Below are 26,766 nucleotides of genomic sequence, written 5' to 3' on the forward strand. Positions count from 1 at the left end.
CATACTCCAACAAATGTACTTTAATTAAACTTGAATATGGCTGCTGTAATTTGAAGTCGCAGAGCATCATTCAGATATTCCTATTGATATGCATAAAAAAGAAATCACATAAAGAAAGAAGAGAATGAGGCTGCCTACATACAATTCCATGAAAAATGCTTACATCCACCATTTCAGCAGAATATCGGGAAACTAGCAGCTGAATTATATGCGACAATGCTATTAACCCAAATCATGGTGCAGCACTATCTCAGGCCGCACGAACTTGACCATCAATTCATGTTGTGCACGCAGGTTATGGGGCACAATACAGTGAAGGTCTCTATGTATTTCGGCAAGCTGGGGCTCTTAAATGTGCACTAAAATGGCAATAAACAATCGTTCTAGCATCCCACCTGCATTGCAGTGCAGTGGTTGTGGCCAGGGTTATACCGACAGGATGCACTCAATATTATGACCTGCTTCCACACTATATCGATATTTTTTAATAAATGAAACGCTGTTCAACTTAAAATTCGTCTATTTAAGAAATAATGATACTTTATTTGCATTGGTTTATATGCTCATAAATAACACCGTATTCAATGAAAGAAGCAAACAGCCACATAACATTGCATTTGATAAAAGCAACGTAGGCTGTACATTCTCGTAACTAGAAGGGCAAAACTGAAGTAATGCTAACAAAAGACAGAAATACAAAAGCGAAGTTGTGGGTTTTTTTTATTCAACACATAAGTAACATACATTTTTTACAGGCTGTGTAAAAGTTATATGGAGGCACAAAATAAAACTGTATATTAGTAAATTCAAAACTGTAAAAACAAGCAGCTCAACGAGTGCAAATGCTCGAGCTGGTAAAAAAGGGTTGACGTGCTGAACACAAACAGCAGGTGTGACAAATGCCCCCAAAACAGCGAATGCTTATAAAGATATGGAGACAAAGCACTTGCAAAATGCTTTTCAGTGTGAATGTGCATCATTACTGCAGCAAAAGGAGTGCATTTTATATACACTTTGTACAGGTGTGTGCACAATGAACTAATGTGTGCATGCACGGTGCGTTTGAGTCATGAGCAAAAAAAAAAGTAGCCGGGTCTTGACAACGTTTCTCACGAGAGTTCGGGAACGAAGTTTGGGTGCACGACCAGGATGGGATTCTCATCTTCTTCAGCGTCTGCTTCGGAACTTTTCAGGCCACTCTTGGAAAGTGCGATCAGAATGTGGTCCTACCAGGAAAACAGAGTTGAGAAAACATATGAAAGCAGTTGGTGCATGCTACCTTTCAACTCTACCCTCTCACACCGCGTTATATCACAGCAGAAAAACTTATACCTTTGATTTCATTCTGCTGTTTACCATTATGTCATGCATAAGGCACTTAAAAAATACATTTAACAAATTCAAGAATTTTGCACTGAATGAAATTTGAAACATCAATTTTGTTAACTTCAAACTTTGTTACAGCTACAGTATACTGCCAATTATAAGTCTACTTTTCTTTTTTCTTTCCGAAAAATGATCTTCCAAAGTTGGGGGTCGACTTATAACCGAAGTTGACCTGTACGCAAAGTCGTAAGGTCATTATATATGCGCGGTCAAAAGTAAATTCGAATGAGCCACGGGTAGTATCAAGCCCCGTGCAAGTGTCATTCCACAATAGTAGTCAGTCAGGATGCAAAAGCGGGTCTGCTAAAAAAAATTGGCAGTGGCTTAGCTCGGCTATGCCAAGATATACGTAGCAAGAGGTACGTTTCCATGGCTGAGCTTGTTGTGATCACTGTATGTTTAGCAATGAGAGACATTGGGCTCCATCTCGGCGGCTATGCGCAGTCTATTACGCTCGGCAGTTTGGCATCTCCGTTTGGCAAGCCATTCCTCTCCCTGTTTGGACGTCTCCACTGCTCTCTTCGCCTTCTTATGCTCATTATCTCTTTGTTGAGTAGCCAAGTGCCAGGCGACAACCTCAGGATCAGAAGAGTTATTCTTCTCTTCTCTATACTGTTGTTTAGCAGCGGCTGGACTCTCCTTCTCTGCATCCATGTCAAACATTGTGATACAGCCGCCCATTACATCTCCGCCTTTTATACGCAATGCTGCGTATGCGACGCATGGTTCGGGTGGTAGAGCAGCGTGCAGCGAGGCAGCGACGAAGCGCGCGGCGCACCTGCTGCTCCTCTCCGGTTGCCATGGTAACGGTACACGCACGCAACTTTCCTCTCCCAGCCACCGCGAAATGCTCGACTGGTAGGCCAGTGTAGCTCTCGCTACAAAAACAGGAACTTATATTGAGATACACCCCAAAGTTTTGTTTTCATACGACAGAAATGCTTTACTGACAAACCGTAGGCGTTAAACAGAAAAACTGGCAACAATTCACAGGTGAACTAAACCATGTGACCAGTCATGCGCCTGGAAGTATTTTCACGCATATTTGCATGCCTTTTCGCCATTTCTGCATATTACTTCGTCAAGGTGGCAGTTGCTAACAGTGGTGTGTGTGATTTGTGTCGCTGCCCAATAGACGCCAAGATGATGCTGCAACCTCAGCAGCAATACAGTGCGGCTTCCAAACAGCAAACTATTCTTTATGCCCAGTCGAAAAACAACGCCACAGCAGGGCAGAAGTTCGATGTGTTGAAGTGCATAAGGGAATAGGGAAAACAAGGAAGCAAGATCTTTGCATGTGCTGTAACACGCCGTTCCTCTCGCAGACCGAAGTCCGGACGATATTCTGCCATTGAGGAGGTGGTTTGAGATTGGGTTCATGATCAAAGCAAGAGCCTGAGTGTATGCACTGAAGCGAAGGCACAAAATGCCGTGGAGGAGCTGTGCATCCTGTGTGCAGCGTTTAAGGTGTCCAAGAAATGGGCCACAAACTTCACGAAGCGGAACGGCATGAGCCTAAGGCGGCGCCAAGGTTGCCCGAAGTGTGTGAAGAAAAACAGAGTGCATTTCTGCACTACAGGAGTGACCTGAGGGCAAAACATTCATTCCTGCTTGGTAAAATTGGCAGCACTGGCCAGACTCTTGTCTGGTTTGACACACCTAATAAGAGGACCATGTCCATGAAAGGGCAGCGCCAGGCTGGCCTGCTGACAACAGGCAATATGCATAACCATTTCATGATCATGTTTTGCTGTACGGCGGGTGGACACAAGCTATCACCCTTTCTTCAGTTAAAGTTAGAAATAATTGCGACGAAGGGAAAGTTTCTGCCTAAAGTTATAGTGCGGGTGAATGAAAAGGGTTTTTTTTAATGATGAAGCTCTCCTCAAGTGATTTTGTCTCGTGTGGCACAGGCGTCATGCTGCATTACTAAAGCCTCGCAGTATGCTCGTCCTGGACTCTTTCCGTGGCCACATCACCGACGATGTGAAAAAAAGCAGTACCAGACTCTGCATGTCACTTGGTCATCATTCCGGGCAGATTGACATCTATTCTTCAGGTGCTGGACGTGGCACTGAACAAGCCATTCAAAGACCACACCGATACTTCCCACAATGAATGGCTCTAGCAGGAAAACCCAAAGACACCGACAGGGCGGCGAAAGCGCATTTCTTTGAGCAAAGTGGTCTGTGTAGCATTTTCCACATGCGACAATCAGCACCACTTCCGATGACCAGTAGCAGAAGTGGCTCTCACAAGATGGTGATGACTGCGACTGCATCCTTTTCACAAGTGACGAGCCGTAATAGACGCCTTTTGGACAAATAAATGTTTGCATGACTCGGACTTCTGCAAATATTATTGACGATCTAGGGCCGTAGGGTGAGGCAGTGTCGACATATATTTGGAGTCAAACTATCTTTACCCAGAGGGAATCGCGAGTTGGTAAGGTTAGCGTATAAGTTACAATTGGAGCTACAGTCGGCAATACATGGTGTATACACAGCAAAATTAAATGTATGCTACTCTTGCAGATCTAAAAAGTTGTGGAACAAAGTTTCAAAATTTTCTTGTTTTGCAATTTCTGTCAAGTTATTCATCGAATTGCACGTACACAGCAAAAATTTTGCATCCATCAGTAACTTAAGTTTGACCCTTTTGCTTATAAGCAACAAATTTCCTCCAAATTGGTGTAGTACTTCCCTAATAAAAGCATGCCTGCCCTCCCCCCATATGCACTTCCCTTCCTCAAGCATGTAAATCAACTCAAGGCAAAACAAATTCAAATACAGTCACCGGCCTAAAATTCGGACCCCTAATTTTTCAGACATGCTTGATTATACTGACTTTTACACAGCACTGCAACATGTTTCATAGAGGCAATGTATAAAAGCGATTGAAATTTAGGACACATCAAAATGATTTCTCATTTTTTCGGACCTCATCCGCACTTGCCGCAGTACTTTCGCCAATATATTCCCAAGTCACCATGTGTGCACAGTGGAACCTCTTTACTCAAGTCTTCAAGGCGGATTGAAAACTTGATCAAATAAAGCAGAAGCAAGTTAAAACAGAGACTCTTCAACAATGGAGCTGATGCTGTTCGCTGGTTGGAACAATGCACATGCGTTCTCCGAGTTCGTACTGTTCTCGGGCCTTGCCCATTGCACGGACAGAAAACACAGTTCGCAGAACTCATATCTGCCAAGTCCTTTCATTCCAAATACTTGAAGAGGCAATAGCAAAGCTTGTGAGAGGCGTATGGCTTCGTGGAGGTGCCGAGCCGAAGAAAGCGGCAGTGCTTTTCAAAGCAATCGAGGAGCTCAAACCAGCGACAAAATGCACCACTCCCCACACTTTTCTATCACAAACTGTCAAACTAGCGCTTCGACGGCAAACAGGCCTGTCATTATACGCAAGCCACCACAGGCTGCATACCATAATGTACTGGTTCTGAGGTTTGTTTTCAGCTCTAATCAAAGCTGATGGAGTGGTTGCTTCAGCCACTTGCCGGTTCTGAGCTTTATCGCCGTATTCGCTTTTTCGTTTCCGGCCCTCTGACTAACGGGCGGCATGCAATTCCTGCAGTGGCAGGCTTCAATTTCGCGTCTGGATTATGTCCCAACCCGTGCGTTCGTCCTAGACATGCTGACGGCAGTACAGCCATCGAACACTGTGCTCATGAAATGCAGCACAATTTTGATGTGAAGCTTCAGAATGTGTACAAAACTAGTGACCCTTCTTCCACAATACTGACTATTAGAAGTTGAAGTCGGTGATTTTTTTTTCTAGTGAAATTTGGTTTTTCAAATGTTTTTCAGGTCCCTTAAAAGCCCGAAAAGTCGGTCGGTGACTTTGCAGCATACACTTTCAAAAACGGTAGGGGTGTGCGAATACTCAAATACGAATAGAATAGCAAATTTTTGATTTATTCGATTCGCGAATCGAATACCTAGTATTCAGGTGACCGCGCCGATGCGAGGTCTACAATTCCTCCCTCTTCTCCCGATTTTCCAGTGCATTCGTTGGTTTTCTGATCGTGCGCCGCACATTTTTAATCTACAGACGTGCACAGCAGGCGGAAATAAATTCTCAATAGAACAAACCTGATGCCTGATAGCACTGTCATGACGCAAACAAATCATGAACACTGCATGCAACGTCTTAGCACACCTGGAAGCAATGACGAGCGAAATGGATCTGCCACTGCAAGAGGTACCTATTTTTGTCGTGACGGACAATGCTCGAAATTTCCGTAGAGCTCTTCGGGACTTTCAGTGTAACCCCATGCAGTGTTTGGGCCATACATTGCAACTGGCCATCAAGGATGCCAACGAAGAAACTGCAGGAGTGTCTGCCATTCTTAAGAAATACCGTGCAATAGTGGGTCATTACAAGCATAGTGCTCAAGCTGCAGCAACACTAAAGAACTGCCAGTGGTAGATGGAGCTACCACTCCTGGAGCTCATCCAGAATGCAGACACCAGGTGGAATAGCGAACATGACATCCTCTCACGTCTCCTTCAGCTTAAAGAGGCTGTTTGCCTTGAACTCGCTACCTCTGAGGCAGTGGTATCCATCCTGACACCACAGGAATGGAAAACGATGGCTGGACTGGTCAAGGCCCTTGAGACAATTGCATCAGCAACCAAAGACCTCAGTGGGCAGAAGTATGCAACCTTGTCTTCGGTGATACCATTCCTTTACGGAATGCATATGATACTGAAGGACTGTGCTGCAGTGGATGACGACACGTCACTGTTCGCAAAAAACTTACAAAAAAAGTATGAAGGCAAGATTTTCTAGCTACAATGAGCAAAAAGAGTACATCATGGCAACGACATGTGACCCAAGACTCAAGAACATCTTCTGCTGTACTGGAGCTTTACAAGAAACAAGGCTTCTGGAAGTTGCACTGAGTGAGCTGCAGAGCTTGTCAGCCCCACCACCCAGTGACTGTGCTGAGTCCTCAACATCAACAGCACAAAAGCAGCACAGTGCCAGTATATGGGACATTATCAACAAACTTGCAATGTCATCTGGGGAAAGAAGACACAACTGTGAACCAGGTAACATTGATGAATGTCAGCGGTACCTTCGAGAGCCAGTTTGCAGCAGGGATGAGGACCCTTTTGCATACTGGAGGAAAACAGGCAAGCAGAACTTTTCCGGTCTGTGCAGGATGGCCATGAAATACCTGGCTATACCAGCAACGCAAGTTCCAAGTGAAGAACCATTTTCTACAGTTGGCAACATTGTCACGTCCAGGCGAGAAATGCTGTTGCCGGATCACATGCAGCAGCTGCTTTTTTTGCATGAGAGCTTATAAATTAGAGGCATTTCAGCACATGTTTAAATAAATTTGATACTATTCGATATTCAATTTGATATTCGGGTTTTTATCTTGATTCGATTCGATATTCCATTCAAGAGGTGCTATATGGTATTCGCACACCCCTAAAAAATCGCTCTCGTAAGTAATTGCAATAGGCTTCAACAAAAAATTGTGAAAAAAGAAGGCATGTACCCCAAGCTGCCCTGGAAGAACTTACGCGGTTGACAAGTCGGTCGATAACTTTCTCAACGATGGTCTTGCGCTGGATGAGCTCCTCCTCGGTTTCAATCTCGCTCTCCACCTCCTTCAGATACCAGTTGATCAAATCCATGCGCCGCACACCACTTTCATCCTCAGTAGCCGCTCCCGTTTGCTCAGTTGCTGTTGAGTGCCATCAGAAAGAAACCATGAACGGTGAGACAGGGTTACCAAACCTTATAAACAGTGCATAACTGCCAGCGCCACATACCACACACAGGACTGTAAGGTGACCTACTTTTTAAAGTGTGCGAATCCAAAGTGAGGAGGGGGGGTCGACTTACAATCGAAACCAAAGCATGGCACCGTAAATAAAGGTGAGACAAACTACATATCAGGGACGCTACAGCGTGGTTGCAATTTTATGTTTGCTCTACGGCCCTACCCAGTAGCATTTGGTTATTCTACGCGCTTGTGCAGAAGGATTTTTCTTTTTTTATTAAACTGCGTACTCGGCGCTCATCAGAGTGTCGATAGCTGATGGAAAGGCCGTTGTTCCGACTGCAGCAGCACCACCACTCAGAACAGCAGCGCTTCCGGGGAGTGCCGGCAACCGATGGAAGAGCCAATGCCGCTTGCACATAGTTTCTGTTTGGCTCTGTTCGACCATGGTTTGACACATTTAACTCAACAGCCGGCCACGTTTTACTATTTTTTAATGTACTGCTTCGTCAGTCCTCATTTGTGCTCCGGGGCTGGCAAAGCATTCGGCCAGTGGTTCGGCACTAGTTCACGGCTACATTCAAGATGGCTGTCATTCGTCATGCCTAAGAAACGAACAACTGCGTGCCAAGCCGCAAGTTCGACCTTTAAGAATGGATGATGCAGGTGTGGCGGCTACAGCGAGGCAAAATGCTCCGTGTGGTGTCGTGGTGCAGTTGTCTGCAAAGTGTGGGGTTTCGAGGGATGACGTGCTATAGTAGTTGTTTGCGAAGTGAGGGATCTCGCTGGACGACGATGTTAGAATGACATGCTATGAGACCGCAGCAGTGATGATGATGGCAGCACTAGCGATGATGATGGCGCAAGAGTGGATGAGTAGTCCAGTGACTAATACATTTTCATTTTGAAACATGCCCAAGGGCGCGCCCTTTTTTTTTTCTGACATGCCATATGGAGACATCGACTTACATTCAAGTTAACTTAAAATCGTGCAAATATGATAATTTAAGACACTGCCAAATCCCTAGTCACTGCTGTAGTTGTTTATGTCCTAAGCACTCATTATACGCACACTTAGATCAGCTCAGCAGTGTAATGAATATGTTCCCTGCAACCCACCCTACCACAAGAAATCTACGAAAATTTCATGGTGCATCCATTACAAGGGATTACATTTTAGCAAAAATGAATTTGAAGTAATGAAAATGGGTAACAGAACAGGCTGGTAGAACTGAATTTTATCAGTAGACTTCATGTCACCTAAAGTTATTCTGAATTAGAATTAAAGCTGATAACTGCATTATAAAATTACCTAGTAGTGATTGGCCACAGTGGCAGTTCAGCCAATGGTTTGCTATGTCTGCTTGCGATTCACAGCCACCAGTACAAGGCAGCTCTTGCCTGTCCTGTTTGGTAAAGGCACTATGGAAGCCAAACAGCATCTTCTTTTTAAGGCAAGATTGTTTTGTTGATGGCAAACTGGCAGTTAGCACTGTCTGCTATGGCTTTGATGCAAAGCATGCTAGGTCTACAGCAACACCCCCAACAAGTAGTACAAGCAGTACACTACCATTCAATACTTTTCAGGTGCCACTGATAGTGCAGTGTGCATAGAGTCGCTTGCTCTGCCCTTCGTAGCAATGCAACACATTCAACAGTCTTATTTACCTACCTGCATGGCAGTGGACTCCTTTAGAACCTTACTGTACCTCCCAGTGAAATGGCTATGCCCTAATTCCTTGATCTAACCTATTTTTCTACACATGTTTAACACTACTTCTTGCATTTTTCTCCTCCCAACTCTTGTCACCCGTTTCTGCCGTTTTTACGCACTTGCTAAAATGCCTGTTCTTTTCATTAAAAAGCAGACTTTCTCTCCACAAAGTCGCACTGGGCTGCGTAAGACAAGATCTAGGCTAGTTAATATGATCTTTGTGAGGCATGCACCAACTAGCTGAGACCATGGCTGCATACTTTCTCTCTAGTCACATACCCTCCATGCGACTTTCTTCACGCAGCAGGTGCAACACAAGCAGGTTTGCCGTCTTCTTGTAGTCCTCGTAGGACAGCGTCAGTGCCTTCTGCTGGGCGGCTGTCAAGTGTGGTTTCTTTGCGGCTGCCTCTTTCTTCTTGTGCTTGGGCCGGATGACATGTGCATCACTCACGTCGTCTGCATCGTCGTGCGCGTCCCCGTTAACGCCATTGACAGGTGGCTCATCAACTTGCATGGCTTCAGCGTTGCCTTCACCACCCTCAGCTTCATTCTCTTCTTCTTCTTCTTCATAGAGGTGAATATCTGGCTGTTCGACGCGAATTATTGACTTGTTGAGAAGACGATATGCCTCTTTCACGTGCTTGGGAAGGACCTGTGGTTGACATACAGCAGTGAGAAAAAATGAAAAGCACTCGACAGCGAGACATCACACCGTTTATTATTTAGGAATATTAAGACTACCCTCTTTAATGCAAACAACAATACCATTGGTATATTGTGAAAGCAATTGTATGAATTTCAGTTTCCCTACTCTAAAGTGTTGACATTGACAAAGGGAACAAAATTTGGAGTTAGGTTGTTCACAGTGTACTGATGCCAATCAGTTATGGTATTTACAACTTTTGAAGCAAGTCAAATTCAGCAGTCATCATACTATTCTGAGAATTTGAGTTTTCAGATCAAATGTGGCATGTCAAAGTGGCACATTTTAGACATTTAAAGCACCCTAAAAATCACAAACATTCATGCGCATTGCCTAGCTCTTGAACAAAGACAGATTGAAAGCCATTGCATTTTTTTTTTTGCCCTCCCTGCGAACATTTAATGAAAAAAAGTGATAAAGGAGCCATCAGTGCTCTGTTGTTGCAGTGACAAGAGACAACAAAAGCAAAAAGCTTTGCAGAGTAGGGTTAATCACCGAGGATGACTCAAGACTCACTAACCTGATCTGAACAGTGCATTCTTGCAATGCCTTCAGCGATGCGTATCATGCTCTCAAGCTGGCGCACAGTAATTCTCCACGATGACTTGGAAAGGCCACCTGCGTCACGCTGGCGAAGCTGTCGATACTGCTCCACAAGGTAGTCACGTGCCTCCGTGCTGACCTGTCAACATTTAGTGGTTACCACACCAACACATAATCAGCAGTCTGCAATTACCACAATGATGCAACAAACTTTTTGTGAGGTAAACAGACATCCACGAGTGGTGACAAGAATTCACTAGCATATGAAGGTCAAATTTATTTGTTTATATATTTTTTAAGAACAATCTGCATAAATAATCATCATGCTTGGTCAGATTAGGGCAGGGGTGGCACGCGCCAGGTAAGAACTTGAAACAGCCAAAGCTCACTGCCTTTTTTGCACCTGAATAAAGTTTTGCTTCACTGAGTACATTATATTTTGACTTCCTCGCCGTTGCGGCACAATTAAAGCTCGACTGCTTTATATTTTCTTGGGTGGTCGCTTATATGAATTACTGCTTATAACGAATTTTTTCGCCATCCCACTGACTTCGTTATAACGAGAGATTACTGCATTGCATTATTAGTACACTTTGGTATTTGAAACATTCGAATGTTCGCCACAACCCAACTCGACATGAAATGTTTAATAATTGGTTTTGGGGGAACGGAAATGGTGCAGTATCTGTCTCATATATCATTGGACACCTGAACCGCGCCGTAAGGGAAGGGATAAAGGAGGGAGTGAAAGAAGAAAGAGGTGCCGCACTGGAGGGCTCTGGAATAATTTCGACCACCTGGGGATCTTTAACGTGCACTGACATCGCACAGCACACGGGCGCCTTAGTGTTTTTCCTCCATAAAAACGCAGCCGCCGCGGTCGGGTTCGAACCCGGGAACTCCGGATCAGTAGCCAAGCGCCCTAACCACTGAGCCATCGCGGCGGGTGACATGAAATGTTCAAAACAAGTTTCGATGCCAAGTTCTAAGCAAATCGCTGGAGAGCCTTCTTAAGTGCGTTCCACTCTGTTCAATCCAGGTGAAAAAAAAATCCAGTTTCTGCTTGTAGTGCACTAGACATCAACAGCAATGATAAGCTTCTGATAGCCTTTGTCAACAGTGTAAGTAGCTTGATGTTTGTTGGCTTTTCATATTTGGCAGCACTGCATACTGTGCCATCATTAGCATCAACAGGAGATGCAAGCAAAAAAACTTTTCCTCACAGGTTAGCTTAGCATACCATCAAGTGCTGCACATGCATGCACACACGCACACACACAAAACCAAGACAAACTGATCTATGTTCCCTTATGGCTCAATGATTCAGTTTCCTGCATTTCCACTCTACAGGCTGACATGTACCAACTTATGCTGCAAAATGTCCACTGCAGGTAGCCTTGATCACAAATGTTAATTAAAAATTGTTACATAAAATAATTATAAAAAATTCTCACCTTGGGCTTAAACATGCGTGCAAACTGAATGTAACGCTGGATGTCCTCATGGCTGTACTTCTTCTCAAGACTATCTTCGTGGTGGCAGTGCAAGTCTATGATGCGTCGTGCTATCGCATAGTCAGTGACCTGCAAATATATATATAAAAAAACACAAGATAAGAAAAGGAAAGCTTCATATTTCCCAGCAGCTGTGCCACAAGCCACCAGAATATACTCAGCTAAGCTTCTGACTCACATTTTGAACACAAAAAATGGCTGTGGCTTAACTGTGGCTAAGCCTGGATATACAAGCGAAAGCTTCGCGTGCTTGGCATTTCCGGACCTTCTCCAGTGAAGCAGCTCACCGCGATATCCGCGGGGTGGTCAGATGCCGCTTTCCGACGACGGCCTTAAAGCTTCTCGCTCCCGCGCAACGCTCAGAGAAGATGGCCCGGCCTCGCTCTCATGCATAGCCAAGCTCGCACTGACTAGGCCAGAGCGGTGCTCCTTTTAGCCAGGTGCGCGGCGAGTGACGGGGTCAAGCGAAGACTCGACGGTGGCGGCACAGCGCAGAGAGCACGGTACATGCACAGTGAGGCTGCATAGCTGAGCGTGACCTCGAGGAGACCGGCGCAGCGGTGGAACACCTGCAGCTCGGCGCTACCGGTTCTCGTGGTAACGGCGCATGCACAGTTGTGGCTCCAGCTGGGCACCTCGAAATGCGCTTCTGCTAGCCTAGTGTAGCTTTCGCTACAAAATTAACTCAGTTTGTTAAAGGGACCCTGAATGATTTTGATGGGCATATTCCAGTGCGACAGATCGGTAGAGGTGGTCTTTGTGGTTAGTCAAGTCAAATTTGAAAGCTCTGCGTAGACCCTATAATTTAGAAATAATTTTTAAAAATCGCTGCTCAGAGTAGCTCGCAACCAATTAGGGTGACACATCACCGACTGCGCGTCCCCTACCTCGTTGACGCCAGTGGGCAGACTGGGCAAGCGAAGGCTTTCCCAAGTCTGCAAATAACGTTATGTTGCAACGTTCTTCCTTTCATGAAACTAGCAGTGTCTTTAAAAGTAATTTTAATGAAAGCTGCAGAAAATGCTGCAACTGCAGTGATCCTCAAGAAGAGTGCAGACTCCAATCACACAAACAGACTGCACGAACATGCACATGCTTTAGCTCTGAATTTGTACGTTACCTGAACCCCACAGATCTCTTTCAGATAGCTGAGCACAAGTCACCTTTGAACGAGACATGGCACTAAGACACTTGGATCTGAGTTCGGTGCATAAGTAAGCATAGCACAACAATTATTGACAAACATGCACGGCAATGCACATTCACTACAGTTGTCGCTGAACTGTAACGGCATTAGACCAGAGGCAGAACTGAGAAAGAGAGGTAAGAAAAGGATGAAGAGCCAACCTCATTGCATTCATCCACCAGAATGAAGAAGAGGTCAAAGCGCGACATGATGGGTGGCGAGAGGGCAATGTTCTGTCGCAGTGACTTGGTGCGGTCGTAGCGGCCCCCTATGGGGTTGGCTGCGGCTAGGATTGAGGTCCGAGCATTTAGAGTGGCCTGTGATGCAGTGAAAATGAAGGAGAAACTTCAGTTCATAAATCAATATGCACGACTTACTGCATCAAGTATGTCACCACACTGCTTCCACGAGTTGCAAGAGTACTGTAGTTCAGACAAATGATAGCGAACAAATCAGATTGCTCACCACACTTTTGGACATTTTTGTTTGTCATATGTAAGCTTTTAAATGACAATCTTCCCTTTTCCTTTGGATTTCTTCAGTGAATAAACTGACATGCTTAAACAGGGTGAGGTTTAAGCTTTGTATCTGCACATCCTGTGCTGCTCAACTTGGAATCCTGTAACCCGAAGTCCCTTGGCAGAGTCAAAACCAGTTGACGAATGATGCTGTCACTTGACAGATGAGAACACACAGACAACACTGACATACCAGGCCTTGTCATCAACCAGCACATAAAACCCACACTTGTCCCCTACCTCAACACCTATTGCAGCTCTTGTCCGCTTTCTCACATCAAATTTAAAGGTACACTGAGAACAACTCCAACCCATTTTTGTTTTCTGTGAAAATTGATTCTATGACTCTTTCTGTGTGCACCGATGTTTCTTCTTCATCATCATCATCATCAGCCTAACTATGCCCACTATCTCTCCAATTAACCCTGTCCTGTACCAGCCATGGCCGCCTTACCCACACAAACTTCATCCCACCTCACTCTATGCCACCCCCTGCGACGCTTACTTTCTCTTGGAATCCAGTCCGTTACCCTTAACAACCATCGGTTATCTTGCCTTCACATTACATACCCTGTCCAAGCCCAATTCTTCTTGATTTTGACTAGGATGTCATATTTGTTCCCTGACCCACCCTGTTCTCTCCCCTTCTCTTAATGTTACACCAATCATTTTCCTTTCCATAGCTCGCTGCATTGTCCACAATTTAAACTGAATCCTTCTTGTTAGCCTCCACGTTTCTGCCCCACAGGTGAGTACCGGCAAAATGCAGCTGTTACATACTTTTCTCTTAAGGGATACTGGTAAACTGCCATTTATTTATTTATTAATTTATTTATACACAGTACCTACAGCGCCCTCATTGGGGCATTATTGTAGGGGGGAAACATCATAAATAAGAACAAACATCTAGTACATGATCCGAGAGTACCTGACAAATGCGCTCCGTCCCATTCTTAGTCTTCTAGTTATTTCACTGTCATGATCCGGATCTGTGGTCACTACCTGCCCTGAGTAGACGTATTCCCTTACCACTTCCATCATTTCGCTATCAATCACAAACTGCTGTTCCTTTCTGCGACTGTTGAACATTACTTTAGTTTTGTGCATATTTACTTTTAGACCCACCAGTCTGCTTTTCCTCTCCAACTCATTAAGCATATTTTACAATTCATCCCCTCAGTGACTACATCTATCCAGCAGCAAAAGATGTATTTATTGCTGCAAGAACTGCATTTAAAAATTTTCATGCCACTCAATTCAAACTTCAAATATCTCCACTGAAAAGGACTCTATGATCACTGTTTTGAAGTGAATGGCAGAGCAGCTGAACCTCTGGGATCTGCGACATAAAAACTGTGTCGACACACTGCGGTACACTTGGGAGAAACCGGCTGGTTTCCTATACATAATTTTTTTTCCCTTTTCTAGCTTATAAAAGCTCCTTCTGCAGTGAAAGTAGCGCCTTTGTCATTACAATGCAGTAATCTATCAATAGAGGCAAACATCCATTTGTTTTCAGTGTCCCTTTAAAAGCCAAAAAAACACCAAACTCCTTCCCAAGCCCCTTTGCATGCTGTAACCAATGGCACTCTGTGGTAGCATGACAGGACAGCACATTACCTTGACACCAGCTTTAGTAATGGAGATTGTCTGCTGCTCCATGGCTTCATGAATGGCCACCTGATCGCGGACTTCCATCTTGTCAAATTCATCAATACAGCAGACACCCTACAAAGAAATTGGGGAACCTTTGAGCCAGAAGACAACACAGAAAGCCTAGCAACTATAGCTAGCAATGAAATAAAAATGTGAAAGCCTTGTAGAGAACACGTTCAAACTATGTTCATTTCACCAAAGTTGTCAAGAGGACGTGCATTTGTCAAATGTGCTGTAAAGAGAACATAAGAATGCAACGAGACTATCACTCACGTTGTCAGCCAGCATAAGGGCTCCAGCTTCGATGACAAATTCGTGGGACTCTTCGTCACGGACCACAGCTGCCGTCAGACCTGCGGCAGTCGAAGCCTTGCCACTTGTGTACACAGCTCGTGGAGCAAACTCAGACACCTGCCTGAAAAGCAAGACGCAGCAGCACAGTTACTTGCTGCTCTCCCCTGCTTAACAAAAAGTTGAGAAATCCCTAATAACTGCTGACCATGGTGGCAATTTCCCATAGTGCATTCATTACACAATTTTGACCAAAGAAGTTCTGTGGCTTTGGGGGTGCTAAGGTTACACTGACCTCACTCGCTTTGAAATATAAGACACTGGGGGTATTTCTTTACAAAAGCGATCCTCAAACTGAAACAGCCCAAATAACCCTGAATAGCTCTATCTGCCCAATACAGTCTTCCTTGTAGAGTTAATTAGCCGCTCATACTAAGTGCATTTCGTCATACTTGTCTGTCGTTAAGTTAGTGCAGAAAAGCATCCTTTGTTCCTTGCTAAGGTTGCCTTGCATGCTCTCTTAGACTGGTTGTGAAATTTCCATGAAGAACAAAACTGCATTGCTACAATGCAGCGCAGCAGCAAACTGCACAGCACACACAAATTAAACACACAAGTACAGATATGCAACATAGCCTACTTGAGAAACTGGCTCTTGGCTGTACTGGGGTCCCCGACAATGCAGATGTTGATGTCACCTCTCAGAGTTGTGTTTTCCTCTGTTGTCTTAGGTACTCCGCCAAAAAGCATGATCAGGATGCCACGCTTTATCTCGTCATTACCTGCACATTAGGGCACGTGCTATTGACTTCCCCAAGCATTGACTCCACAAGTGCAATGAATGAACATTGCATGTTTCCGTAAAGCAGTCGTAACACTGAATCCACCTCTCTCACAAGATGTGGTACCCTCTGGGGACTGGCGAAAAGTCACCTCCCACTGGTTGAAAACTAATGCACATTAGAGATGCAGGCGCACTTTGTGTGCTTGACAACTGCCGCCATCTGCCGCATGCACCTGTCACTAAAATGAACTGCAAATCTGCAGCAAGAGCTGGCAGTTTGTTTTCAACCGGTGGAGCTGGAGGAGAAGAAGCACACATACAGACAGTGTCTACGTAAAAGCCGGCAGATTATGGCTGCAAAGAAGAATGCATTCTCAAGCATGTGGAGCGCATCTTATATTATGACACTGCTTTGCACTGAGCATAAAGCCACAAGGTGTGAAGATGTCCTCTGGACCTTTGACAAAAGGATAAAGCTGGGCTAACACTTTGTTGACTTCATCCAGCTGCAAAGAAGGCTCACAAGCAATTCATCTTTAAAAGTCTTCGTTCTCTATTGAAATACCTTCCGAAGGGCATATCCACAGCAGTGACGCAGGGCTGTGTATTTTTGCTCGACTTTGCATTAAAAAATCTCACGCAGTTATTACAGAAAGAAGTCACAGACAATCAATGCAATTCACACAGCAGAGTATGTGTAAGCATTATGGTTTCCCCTGACAGTGGAAGGCGGCATGATCCAGTCTATCAATCACCGTGTGACATGCCAGACACCCTCTCCACTCGCCTGATCCAATCCAGCAATCACAGTGTGCTGTGCCGTGCCCCCTCATCACACTCCCCAACCCTCAACTTTGATGATCCCGGATCCACTCTTGCCACCCATTCCTCCCAACTAACCTTCTCACACTTTCCCTCACCCTCCATCCTATTTCCCTCTCCACCGAGGCTTCACACATCAATACCGGACACTTTTCGTAATAACGGGCATTAATAACAGGTTAAAGGTAAAACTACCATACACTGAAAAAGGGGACAGCTCCTGAACGGTCAATTATCCTGCACGTACAGATACAGCAACCAGCATAGCCTAATTCAACAAACACTGGTCAAATCAATAAAGAAACAGACGCCTAATGCAAGGACAGGTGGTGGTGTTCAAAACATTGCATGGAGAATGGTTTTCCATCAAAGCTATGCCTGATCTCAACACCTCATTCTTTTACATTTCTTTGTGTCCTCCTTGGCACACACTGCACAATGCCCAAGTGATGAAAATAAAGAAACAAGAAAAATTCATACGCCCACAGTATTTTGCAAAGCATAAGTGCACGAAATCAAAGTTTAAAATGCGAGCAAAGCAAAGACAACATGTAAGCATGAGCAGACAACATGTAAGCATGAGCATGTGAATATTACAGTAGAACCCCTCTTTAGTAAAATAGCTTAGACCAGCAAAAATCTTTACTACATCAGGGTTTCTTCTATATCAACTGTTGGTTACGGCATGGCTCTGACTATGCTGTCTGGCTGCTCACTAAGCACGAAGTGTTGTTTTATAAAAGAAACACCGAGAAATACCTTACATCCTGCTCTTATTGTCCCTTTATGCGATAACTTTTATTTTCAGTTATCACACGTTATCACATTTTCAACTTGGTTCATGTCTTGTGGAAGTACCACATTTACACAAATACAATGTGGCTACAAAAATAAAGCTAGTTTGGTTCCATGCGAAAACCAAAGCTCGCCGTTATCATGGTGTCACCTTCTGTGCCTTCAGCGTCATTTAAAAGGCAGTAAAGAAATGCGTGCAACAAAGTCGAGCACGGCAAAACTGCTTACACAGCGCCGCTTCCCCGTGCTACAAACACACGCCCTTTTCTTCCCTTTTCTATACCTCAGTGCACTTTTACTGGCTTTCCTTTCTCAGCGACTCGCACTGCCTTCTTTCAACGTTCACAGCCAGCTTTACATTTTCTGTGCGTGTCGCCCGTTTTGCCTCACAGCCTTAAGGTCCTCAATAAGTTGGCTTCTCCGCGCGGCTTTCGAGTGTGGTAGTGAAGCCACCTCAACGAGCGCCGTTTTATTGTATGTTATTTAGTATCTACAGGCCTCGCAATCCTCGACTTCGCGCGAGCCGCGACGTCATCATTCTATGGGAAGTACACGGCCACGGCCAGACGCTCTTTACTATAGCTGTTTCTTCGAAAAAAAAAAATCTATATTACATCAGAAAAAAAAAAAAGGTACAGTCGTCAATGGAAGGCGAAATTTGACCCCAGCTTCACTTTACTATATCCGTGTCTTTACTATAGCCGAGTTTACTAAAGCGGGATTCTACTGTGTTCGACGATTTGGAATATTTGGTTGAATAGTAAAGTATTCGACGTATGATTTGATCCAAATGTTAGGTATTCGAAATTTCAAAGTATTCGTCTCAAGCGAATGCCATTCCTGGAATGCTTGCTTAGTGTGGTTTCGGTTCAGCGCACCTCCTTCAGGATGGCAGTGCAGCATGCACTCAGCCAAAGCCCCCAACAATATGGACACCTGCCAAGCATATGCACCGCACGCCTGTGCACTTGTGTGTATACTGGAGCCAGTTTGCGCATGCACCGACCGAAGCCAGCACAGCAGCGTGCATCGACTGGAGGACACACGACTCCCTTGAGTTCCATAGGACGAATCCGAGCTAACTGCAGCTACCTCAGCCACTCTTCTCTGCATGAAATTCGCTAATCAAGCAAATGGCACGAGCACCAAGGGGAGCTAGCACGAGACACAGGGAGATGGGTGCCCTTTTCTGACACCCATGTGGCGCTCACAGGGGCGCTGTGTGTGCAGTGTATATGCCTAGCAGGCATCCATGGCATCACAGAAAAGCAAAAGCTGCGCAAAGAAAGTACAAATGCACTTAAGAACAAATTAAGAGCAGCAGTTGGAGGTCCCACAGATAGGCCTCACACCCAACAAATATGTCGGCACCACATGTAGTAGGTAGACTTCCCGAATTTCCAATCGCCATTTTCGCAGAAAGTTGACACAGCTTAAATGAGCTAAATTTGAGTTAAGTTTAAATATTTCATGTAATCACCTTGTGTGTTAAAAAATGTGATTTTGAAAATGCTTAGTGCCGTTCAACCTTTTTTTGTGAGCCAGAAGTATTAAAAATATTTGCTTCCAAATTATTCGAAGGAAATTACTATTCATTTCGAATTCCATTCTAACCACAAAACCACAACTTTTTGCGCACCTCTACATGCAAAGGCACTGCCGAGTGCTTATAAATTGAATGAAGCAGTTCGTAAAAATTTCTTTAAAATTAACAACTTCATGAGTTTGTGAGCATGTGTGATGTGCACATGATTGGCATTATTTGCTACTTTACAGACATGAGATACTTGTCTATTCACTTTTGAATAGCAACTTCTGCAGGAATGTTTACCCACTGATTTCACATCTAACAGTCCCACCCACGAAAAGAGCCATTCGTGCAGAAAAACCAGGAGATGGTCATGGCACTTCCATTAAACAAGTGGACGCTGCACAACAAGAGAAAAATGATTATGAATGAGGGGAAAACAAGGACTGAGGACTTTTGAACTCATGTTTTGTCTTGCCCTGCATATTACCATGTTGTTCCCCAGCCTCCCTGCTATAGCTAGAAAAGCAACAACACAATAAAAACAAGACACCCACCATGGATGGTGGGAAAAAGGCTAGCGATCAGATTGTGGTAGAGGTTTCTATCCTGGCTCATGGCGTAGATGCGGTCCCACTGCTCCGGAGTCAGCTGCTGCTTCATGGCTTCTGGTGTCAGCTCTTCCGCTGACGCAGCTTTGCCCCCCAGCTGCGCACAGTAAGTTCAACACTAAGCTGTGCACGTCAGTGAAACAAACCCAGTTTTTCACCTAATAAATTTACTGTGATTCATGCAGTTCGTGACGGTTTCTCGGGGTCATTTGATCATTCGAACTCTCGGATAAATCAAACATTTTTTTCGGTCCCTTGAAGTTCAAATTAATTAGCTTTTACTTTAGCTTACCAGTAATCACCTTATTAAAATTGAGGAAATGCAGCGAGCCGTGTAAAGAAAAATGACAGGTGTAACATTAAGGGACAGCAAGAACGCAGACCTGGTCAGGGAATAAATGTGGGTTAATGACATCCCAGTCGAAATCGAGAACTGGGCTTGGGCAGGGCACATAATGCAAAGTCAAGATAACGAATGTTAGTTAAGGGTAACGGACTGGATTCCAAGAGAAGGCAAGCATCGCAGGGGGCGGCAGAGAGTGAGGTAGGCAAATGAGATTTCAAAGCGCAGGGGTTGGATAAGGTGGCCGCGGCTGGCATGGGACAGCGTTAATTGGAGAGATTTGGGAGAGGTCTTTGTCCTGCAGTGGGCATAGTCAGGCTGATGGTGACAGTATGTCAATTTTTTTTAATCTGCCCACACTACTTTATGTACTGGCAGCACCGATACAAAAGTTACTAACAAGCACGCACATAATCCTTCATTTTCTGTTCATTTCAACAAAAAATCTTAGCTAACGTCCCCATAGTGCACTTGTGCAAACAGCCAATGGTGGCAGTAAGTCTCCCTTTCTGCTTCTTTCTAGCTTATAAGAGTTCCTTTTTTGGTATCTGTCATAAGAAGGTGGTAATCTAGCAAGGCCAACTTCAATTTGTATTCAGAATCCCTCTGAGGCCCAAACAACTTAGGAGTGCAGGAGCCATGCGACCGCAAGCGTCAAACTAACAAAAAGGAATAAAAATAAATGTCACGCATGTGAGTACAAAAACTACATTGCAATTAAGAGAAAGTAATAGAAGTAGATGTCTGCACAAGCGATACATTGCTCACTCACCCTGGGGTTGGTCTGTTCAACAGTGCAGGCCAGGAAAGCAAGCCTGTAGGACATTTCCCGCACACCGAGGTTCTTGAGGCCTCGCACGCCCTCAGTCTCGAAGCCCTCCATGCCCTTGTGGTGGGCCGCACTCTCTGTGCGCAGGCCTGGCAGCATAAAAGATAGCTTTATTGCAACCGCAAACCAAAACTTCTCTCACCTCAGCTAGTTATTGGTGCTTGCTTTTATGGATGTGAACCAACAGAACTAGGGGCAGGTTTTTTATAAATACAGTCGAGCCCGCTTATAACGAACATGAGCGTCACGCGGCGTCCATTCGTTATATCCCGAAGTTCGTAATAAGTGGACCACAGCTTTAAAGACAGTTGTTTGTCAAAACACAAAATTTTTTCTTTGCGAAAAAGTCCGTGATGGACGTCTGTTTCTGCAGCGCAGATCCGATGAGGGAGATTTCCAGTTTATTTAAAGCAGAAGCGTGCTATCGCCGAGGCCCTTGGCATAGACAAGCTGCCTGAGGCTCTCTATGTAGCTCATTGCTACAGGTGCGCCAGCTCCTCATCTGATTCCTCCACGTCACTCTCGTCCCGCACTTCAGAAACGACGCCCTTGTCCGTGCACGGTTCCACGGTGTCGGCGTCGTCATCGACAGAAATAAAATAATTCCAACCAATGCATGACCCCCCATGTCGGAGTCGACGACGCGCTGCCACAAATCACCGCCGGGCTAGTTATCTTCCGAAGCATCAGGCTCGGCATCAGACACTGTCGACGAAGCCGGCCTTGCGGAAGCAGTTCAGCTCGCCAGTGGCCGTCACCTCTGCCCAGGCCGTTTTCATCATCTCTACCGCTGAATACAATGGAAATGGGCACAGTGTTCCCGTTCGCCATCCCGAATTACAACCAGGGCCCGAGATTTGAATGAAGCCATCGTAGCGTCCGCACCACAACAAGAGTGACAAAAGCACGTGATGGGGTAGGCGTTGCAACGTGCACAGGCAGCAATCAAGTCAATCAAGCTAAAGATACAGACGCACAGCACCAGCGGAGAGATCAATGAGGGGCGTCCGTGAGCGTCAGTGCAGCCACCTCTTGGCTCCCACGGAAGGCCTGCTCCACAGAGCGTGGCCTCCGCGATCAGCACCGGCGGCGGCGCGGTTGATCGCGGAGGCCACGCATGGATTTGCAAGAGTGAGGAGACGGGAACGGAGTTGTGAGGAGGGGCGGGAGGGCGATGTTGGAAGGCACGTCGGCGGGGAAGGGTAGCTTGCTCGAGAGCAGCGCGAAATGGGGCGGGCAGTTGGCCTGCAATGAGTCTCCGGAAAACATGCCGCACGACGGTCGCACAAAGGGGTCGGAGGCAGGTTATCTCGCATCACGGCGTCGGGTTTACGCCGTCCGTTCGCTGTAACCGATCAGCAGGGCTTAATGACGTTCGTTATATGTGTGATTTTGTGCCACTGAAACAATGTATAGCTCGTCTTAAGTGGAGCCATTATATGTGGGCTCCACTGTATTTAAACTCGTGCACGCTACACGAGAATATAACCACTAAGTCAGAAAAAAAAAAAAGATGAGACTGGACAGATTAAGCACACAATCATATAAGCAGTTCTTATTGTGTCTCAAAGAAAATACTAAAATTCCATGCTTATGCGTGCACAAACAAACAAGCCTGAAATTGAAAAGCTCCAGCAAACAGTGGTAAAAAATGTGCGTTTGCATGAACTCCTCATGCATCCATATTGTTGTCAGACCACGCTTACATTATAAGGCATATTTGGCTTCTATGTAATTCTTAAAAGAATTCATCACTGCCGCAGCCTAAGTGCCACTGGAAGTCAAAGAGTACTCACTGTGCTTCCATATAGCTAGCTTTTCAACAAGTGTGAAACAATAGGCACGCTCTGAGCAGCCTCCCAAGTTGGCTGAGTTGTCTAAACCAGATTTCTGTTCCTAGCACCCAAACAGCTCCCAAGTATCTAGTGGTTTTCCACGAGATTTATTGTAATTTTGATTTAAACCGGCATTCTGTCATGCACGTATTCAACTAAACATACAGCCATAAAACATTGCTGCATGTTTATGCAGGTCCAAAGACCCGTAGCAGTAAGCACAGAGAAAAATCATAAGAGAACTAATGGACCTATATCTGCCAAATTTTGTGCGTAGATTTATTGGACTGCTGAGGCTTGATGTAACTTTTCGGATTAACGCTGAGAGGCCGAATTTTTGCTCGAGTCTGACGAGGATATAATATGGCACAATATGCAGAGGACCAAATGAAACAACATGCAGAACAAATACAATCATAAATAAACTCATCATACTTAAAAATGATGCCTGAAGCACAAAATACTATTATGTAGCTCTTTCAGCACAAAAGATAATGAGTTTGGGTAATGCTCCTTTTTCTAGCTCAAAACAATGGCAATGGACAGTAGCATTTAGAGATCACAAACAAATTTTGCTTCTTCATTAGCATTTCGCTTCAGTGTACATGCTGCATGAAATGCATGCCACAAGCAACACAAAAAGCTGGTACATTCACCCACCAGGTGTGGTCATCTGGCTGACATCCGGCACCACAATAAGTGTGCCTGTGAAATCACATCGGTCACCGGCCTGGGCCACTTCAACTGCTTCAGCACGCACAATCACCTCCACGCTGCAGAAAAAACAGATAGCTCAGCAATGCATGATTACATTCTCTCAAAGCCATGGCATCAAAGTTTTGGGTTAACAAGCACCACTTAGCTGTACATAGCGTATTTACTTGCTTCTAACACGCATCCATTTTTCACAGTCAGAAAAAAAAAAAAATTACAATGCCTTCGATTGTAGTGCACCAGATTTTTATGCTTCAGCTTAATAAAGAAATGAACTATCTTCTCAATCGGAACAATCGACTTTTATTGCAACCACTGTAATGTCACGAGAAAGTAAAGGACACCACTGCCTCACTCGCCTTTCGCCATCTGGCTAGCAAAATCATCATCAATCATCGTCACTGTCGGAAGCCACCATGCTGCTATCAACAGCCCAAATAATTTCATCTTCAGTGCCATCCATGGCATTCAAAATTCCATGCTTCTTGAAGGCCTTGTTGACGATGGTAGACAGGATCATGCAACATGCATCCTTCACCCTGCAAAGCCCTGCAGCGAGGCACGCTTCATCTTGTTGCTTTGTTGCTTGCCGTTTTTGAAAACTTGGCATTCTTCAGCCCACCAAACCCCTTCGCGTTGACTTGCTGACAAAAATCCTGTCCCTCTGCTTCCGCCAATCACGGACACTAGTTTCAGGGACACCAAACACATGTGAAACACTCAGACTGCCACTTTCCTCTGCACACAAGATCACTTTTTTCTGTTTTCAAACTGGCGGCGTAGTGAACTCAAAGCGTCTCCGCAATTGATGCTTCGGTGTTGGCGCAGATCCAGGCTGGAGCCTTGCGGACAGGACAGTTCAGATGCTCATAATGCCTATCGTTATCCATGATTGCACTAGGGAATATGGTGATATCCACACACAGGAACATGGCATGGAGCATGCAAAAGAAATACCAAGCCACCATATTGGCAACAGGGTGTTAATAGTGTAGTTTTATTTTCACACTGCATTCTAAACCGAAGGCCACTTTCAGATTACTTTTTTCTAGACAAAAGGTGCATGTTAGAATCAAGTAAATATGTTAGGTCAAATTTTATGAGAAGGGATAAGAACACAACCAAAATTGTTCGCTGCAGTTGGTTCTGTATCACAAAGGTTTAGTACTGCATTTATTAATGCATAAGATGGCAGTTCAAATCCCATTTGTCAGAATAGCTTTTTCTCTCTTTTTTTAAAACTTTTTTAACACTCAGAATTACCAGCACACAAGTTACTTACACTCTCCTCGCAGTGTGTGTTACTTTTTACATTTGATACTAAATTCTTCTGAGCCATAATCACTATTCTGAAATCATTTTGCACTCAGCACAACAAAGACTTGTTTGTGATTATTGCTTTCAGTGTCTATATATTTGTGTTCTTTCTTCAATAAATCCACTTGATAGTCAGCGCTTATTCATTTTTACCTTCGTCTTTCGTGCCACCTTTGTTGCGCTGTGTCCAAAATGAACTCGTACCAACCCACCCAAATTTCTGCTTTACTCGCTATTCTGAAAGCTGTGAAATGAGCTGGGAGCTGTGACAGGAAGCATGGGTTCTGTGCCCTTCAGAGAATGAACTTATGCCTCAGCGATCAGTTCACAGGCAATAAGGAACCTCTGTGTATACACCAAGCAGACGAGCCTGACGTCCTGCTTGCTCATCGCCAGTTAGTGTCCGCTTGATGTGAACACTTCATGCATGCTGCTTTGGACAATATGCGGCCGAGCGCCACACCCGGGCCGCTTGTGCAGTGCGCCGCACACGCGATTCACTAGTGACAGGATGCTTCGTGCTGGCGGCTTTATATATACAGTGTTTCTATGTTGTTGTAAATATGTGCTGCGGTCGCTCACGCGAGGTTATAATTCATCAGTACCTGGACAGGACACTTGCGTGCACGTGGCGCAAACTTGTTCACCTTTTTATATTTTTTTGTAATAGTTGTAAATAATGTATAAGCTCTCCCCTGTCCTTTCTTACTATTGCTCCTCTCTGTACTTCTCCTTCCTATCCTCACCCTGTCCATTTATTTCCACTGCCTGCAGCTGGCAACATCTTTTCCTTCTTTTCTCTATTTTTGTAACTGCTACTACTACTACTACAAGCAAGTTTACAAATGAGAAAACATCCCTTGCTCAGGACTAAATGCTTATACAGTGGACCCTCATTAATTCAGTCATTCAATCTGAACATTGCATTTATCCATACTAGCATTTTAGTGAAAACAGCCTCTTCTCACTGCCAAACTGCACATGACAAAACACTTTAACACTAATGCGCAACCAGTTTTGTAATCTGGTATGCTTCAATCACACTTTGTACACACGAAGATCTCCACGCACAAAGCCGACCAGTGTGCTGCGCACCAAGGCCGTACAAAGTAAGCAACACACACGCACAACCATTGTCATTCTGGGTCAAACCGTTCCCACACCTATTTTAAACACCCTTACAGAAAAAAATGAGCAGCAAGGAAGAGAACGGGTACAAGTCCTCGTCACAAAATTCACTTTTCTGTTCTGTGCATCTGAATCAGGTTCTGCAGACCAGTTGCCCTATTCATAATCGCTAAAATGTAGGCCCAAGAGGTAGAACAGGGAACATGCTAACAAAAACAAACACACAGGCCAGCAATCTTTAGCCAGCCCTTTGCATCTGAAGATTATGTTGGGCACACCTGCGAGGGATGTTTCCTCGTGGGAGCTCTGCCTGCGTTTCCTGGATTCGCACCTTCTGGAAATCCACGAAGGTCGATCTGTTGGTGTCAAGGATGAAGCGTGTTCGGTTTTGACACACAGGGTTTCGGCAGATGGTTGGCTGTTCAGGAGCAAAAAGGAAAAAGACACAAGAGAGTTGAAAAGGCATTTAGGCACTGTGATGCAAGCTTCAGCATCTGCAGTATGCGTAAAAGAAGAATGTGATAAGAGATTGTGTCTGGGGCTTCATTCACAAGGCCCATTAATGTGAAGCATAGGTCATGTGACCTTGTCATGAAGCAGCACCATTTAATGCACCATATCTCGAGGCAGTCTGGCTATAATAGCCCTAGCTAAAAAAAGCAAGATCAAATTGATTTAAAAAGGTATAAAAAATATAGGCCCTTATAAGTCTACTGTAGCAGGTTTGTGCCAGAAGTCCTGACATGGTTCCATCAACCACAGTTAGCTGTGTGGCTAAAATGATATTTGAGAAA

At 44.8% G+C, this 26,766-nt stretch overlaps 1 protein-coding gene across 1 annotated transcript in view; it reads right to left on the reverse strand.

Annotated features, from left to right (window-relative positions):
• Positions 1-703: 703 nt before the first annotated feature.
• Mcm6 (minichromosome maintenance 6) overlaps positions 704-26,766 on the reverse strand; it is a 32,225-nt gene continuing 6,162 nt past the window's right edge. Inside the window, exons 5-17 of the mRNA XM_077668955.1 lie at positions 26,251-26,390; positions 23,474-23,586; positions 20,922-21,067; positions 19,753-19,903; positions 15,907-16,048; positions 15,249-15,390; positions 14,940-15,047; positions 12,963-13,118; positions 11,556-11,684; positions 10,079-10,240; positions 9,135-9,507; positions 6,939-7,102; positions 704-1,226 (exon numbers count right to left, since the gene is read on the reverse strand). Of these exons, the coding sequence (XP_077525081.1) occupies positions 1,110-1,226; positions 6,939-7,102; positions 9,135-9,507; positions 10,079-10,240; positions 11,556-11,684; positions 12,963-13,118; positions 14,940-15,047; positions 15,249-15,390; positions 15,907-16,048; positions 19,753-19,903; positions 20,922-21,067; positions 23,474-23,586; positions 26,251-26,390 (2,043 nt within the window). The 3' untranslated portion in view covers positions 704-1,109. The remainder of the gene's footprint in view (positions 1,227-6,938; positions 7,103-9,134; positions 9,508-10,078; positions 10,241-11,555; positions 11,685-12,962; positions 13,119-14,939; positions 15,048-15,248; positions 15,391-15,906; positions 16,049-19,752; positions 19,904-20,921; positions 21,068-23,473; positions 23,587-26,250; positions 26,391-26,766) is intronic.

Source organism: Amblyomma americanum, chromosome 6 (genome assembly GCF_052857255.1).
Source record: "Amblyomma americanum isolate KBUSLIRL-KWMA chromosome 6, ASM5285725v1, whole genome shotgun sequence".
In the NCBI taxonomy this organism is placed as follows: domain Eukaryota; kingdom Metazoa; phylum Arthropoda; class Arachnida; order Ixodida; family Ixodidae; genus Amblyomma; species Amblyomma americanum.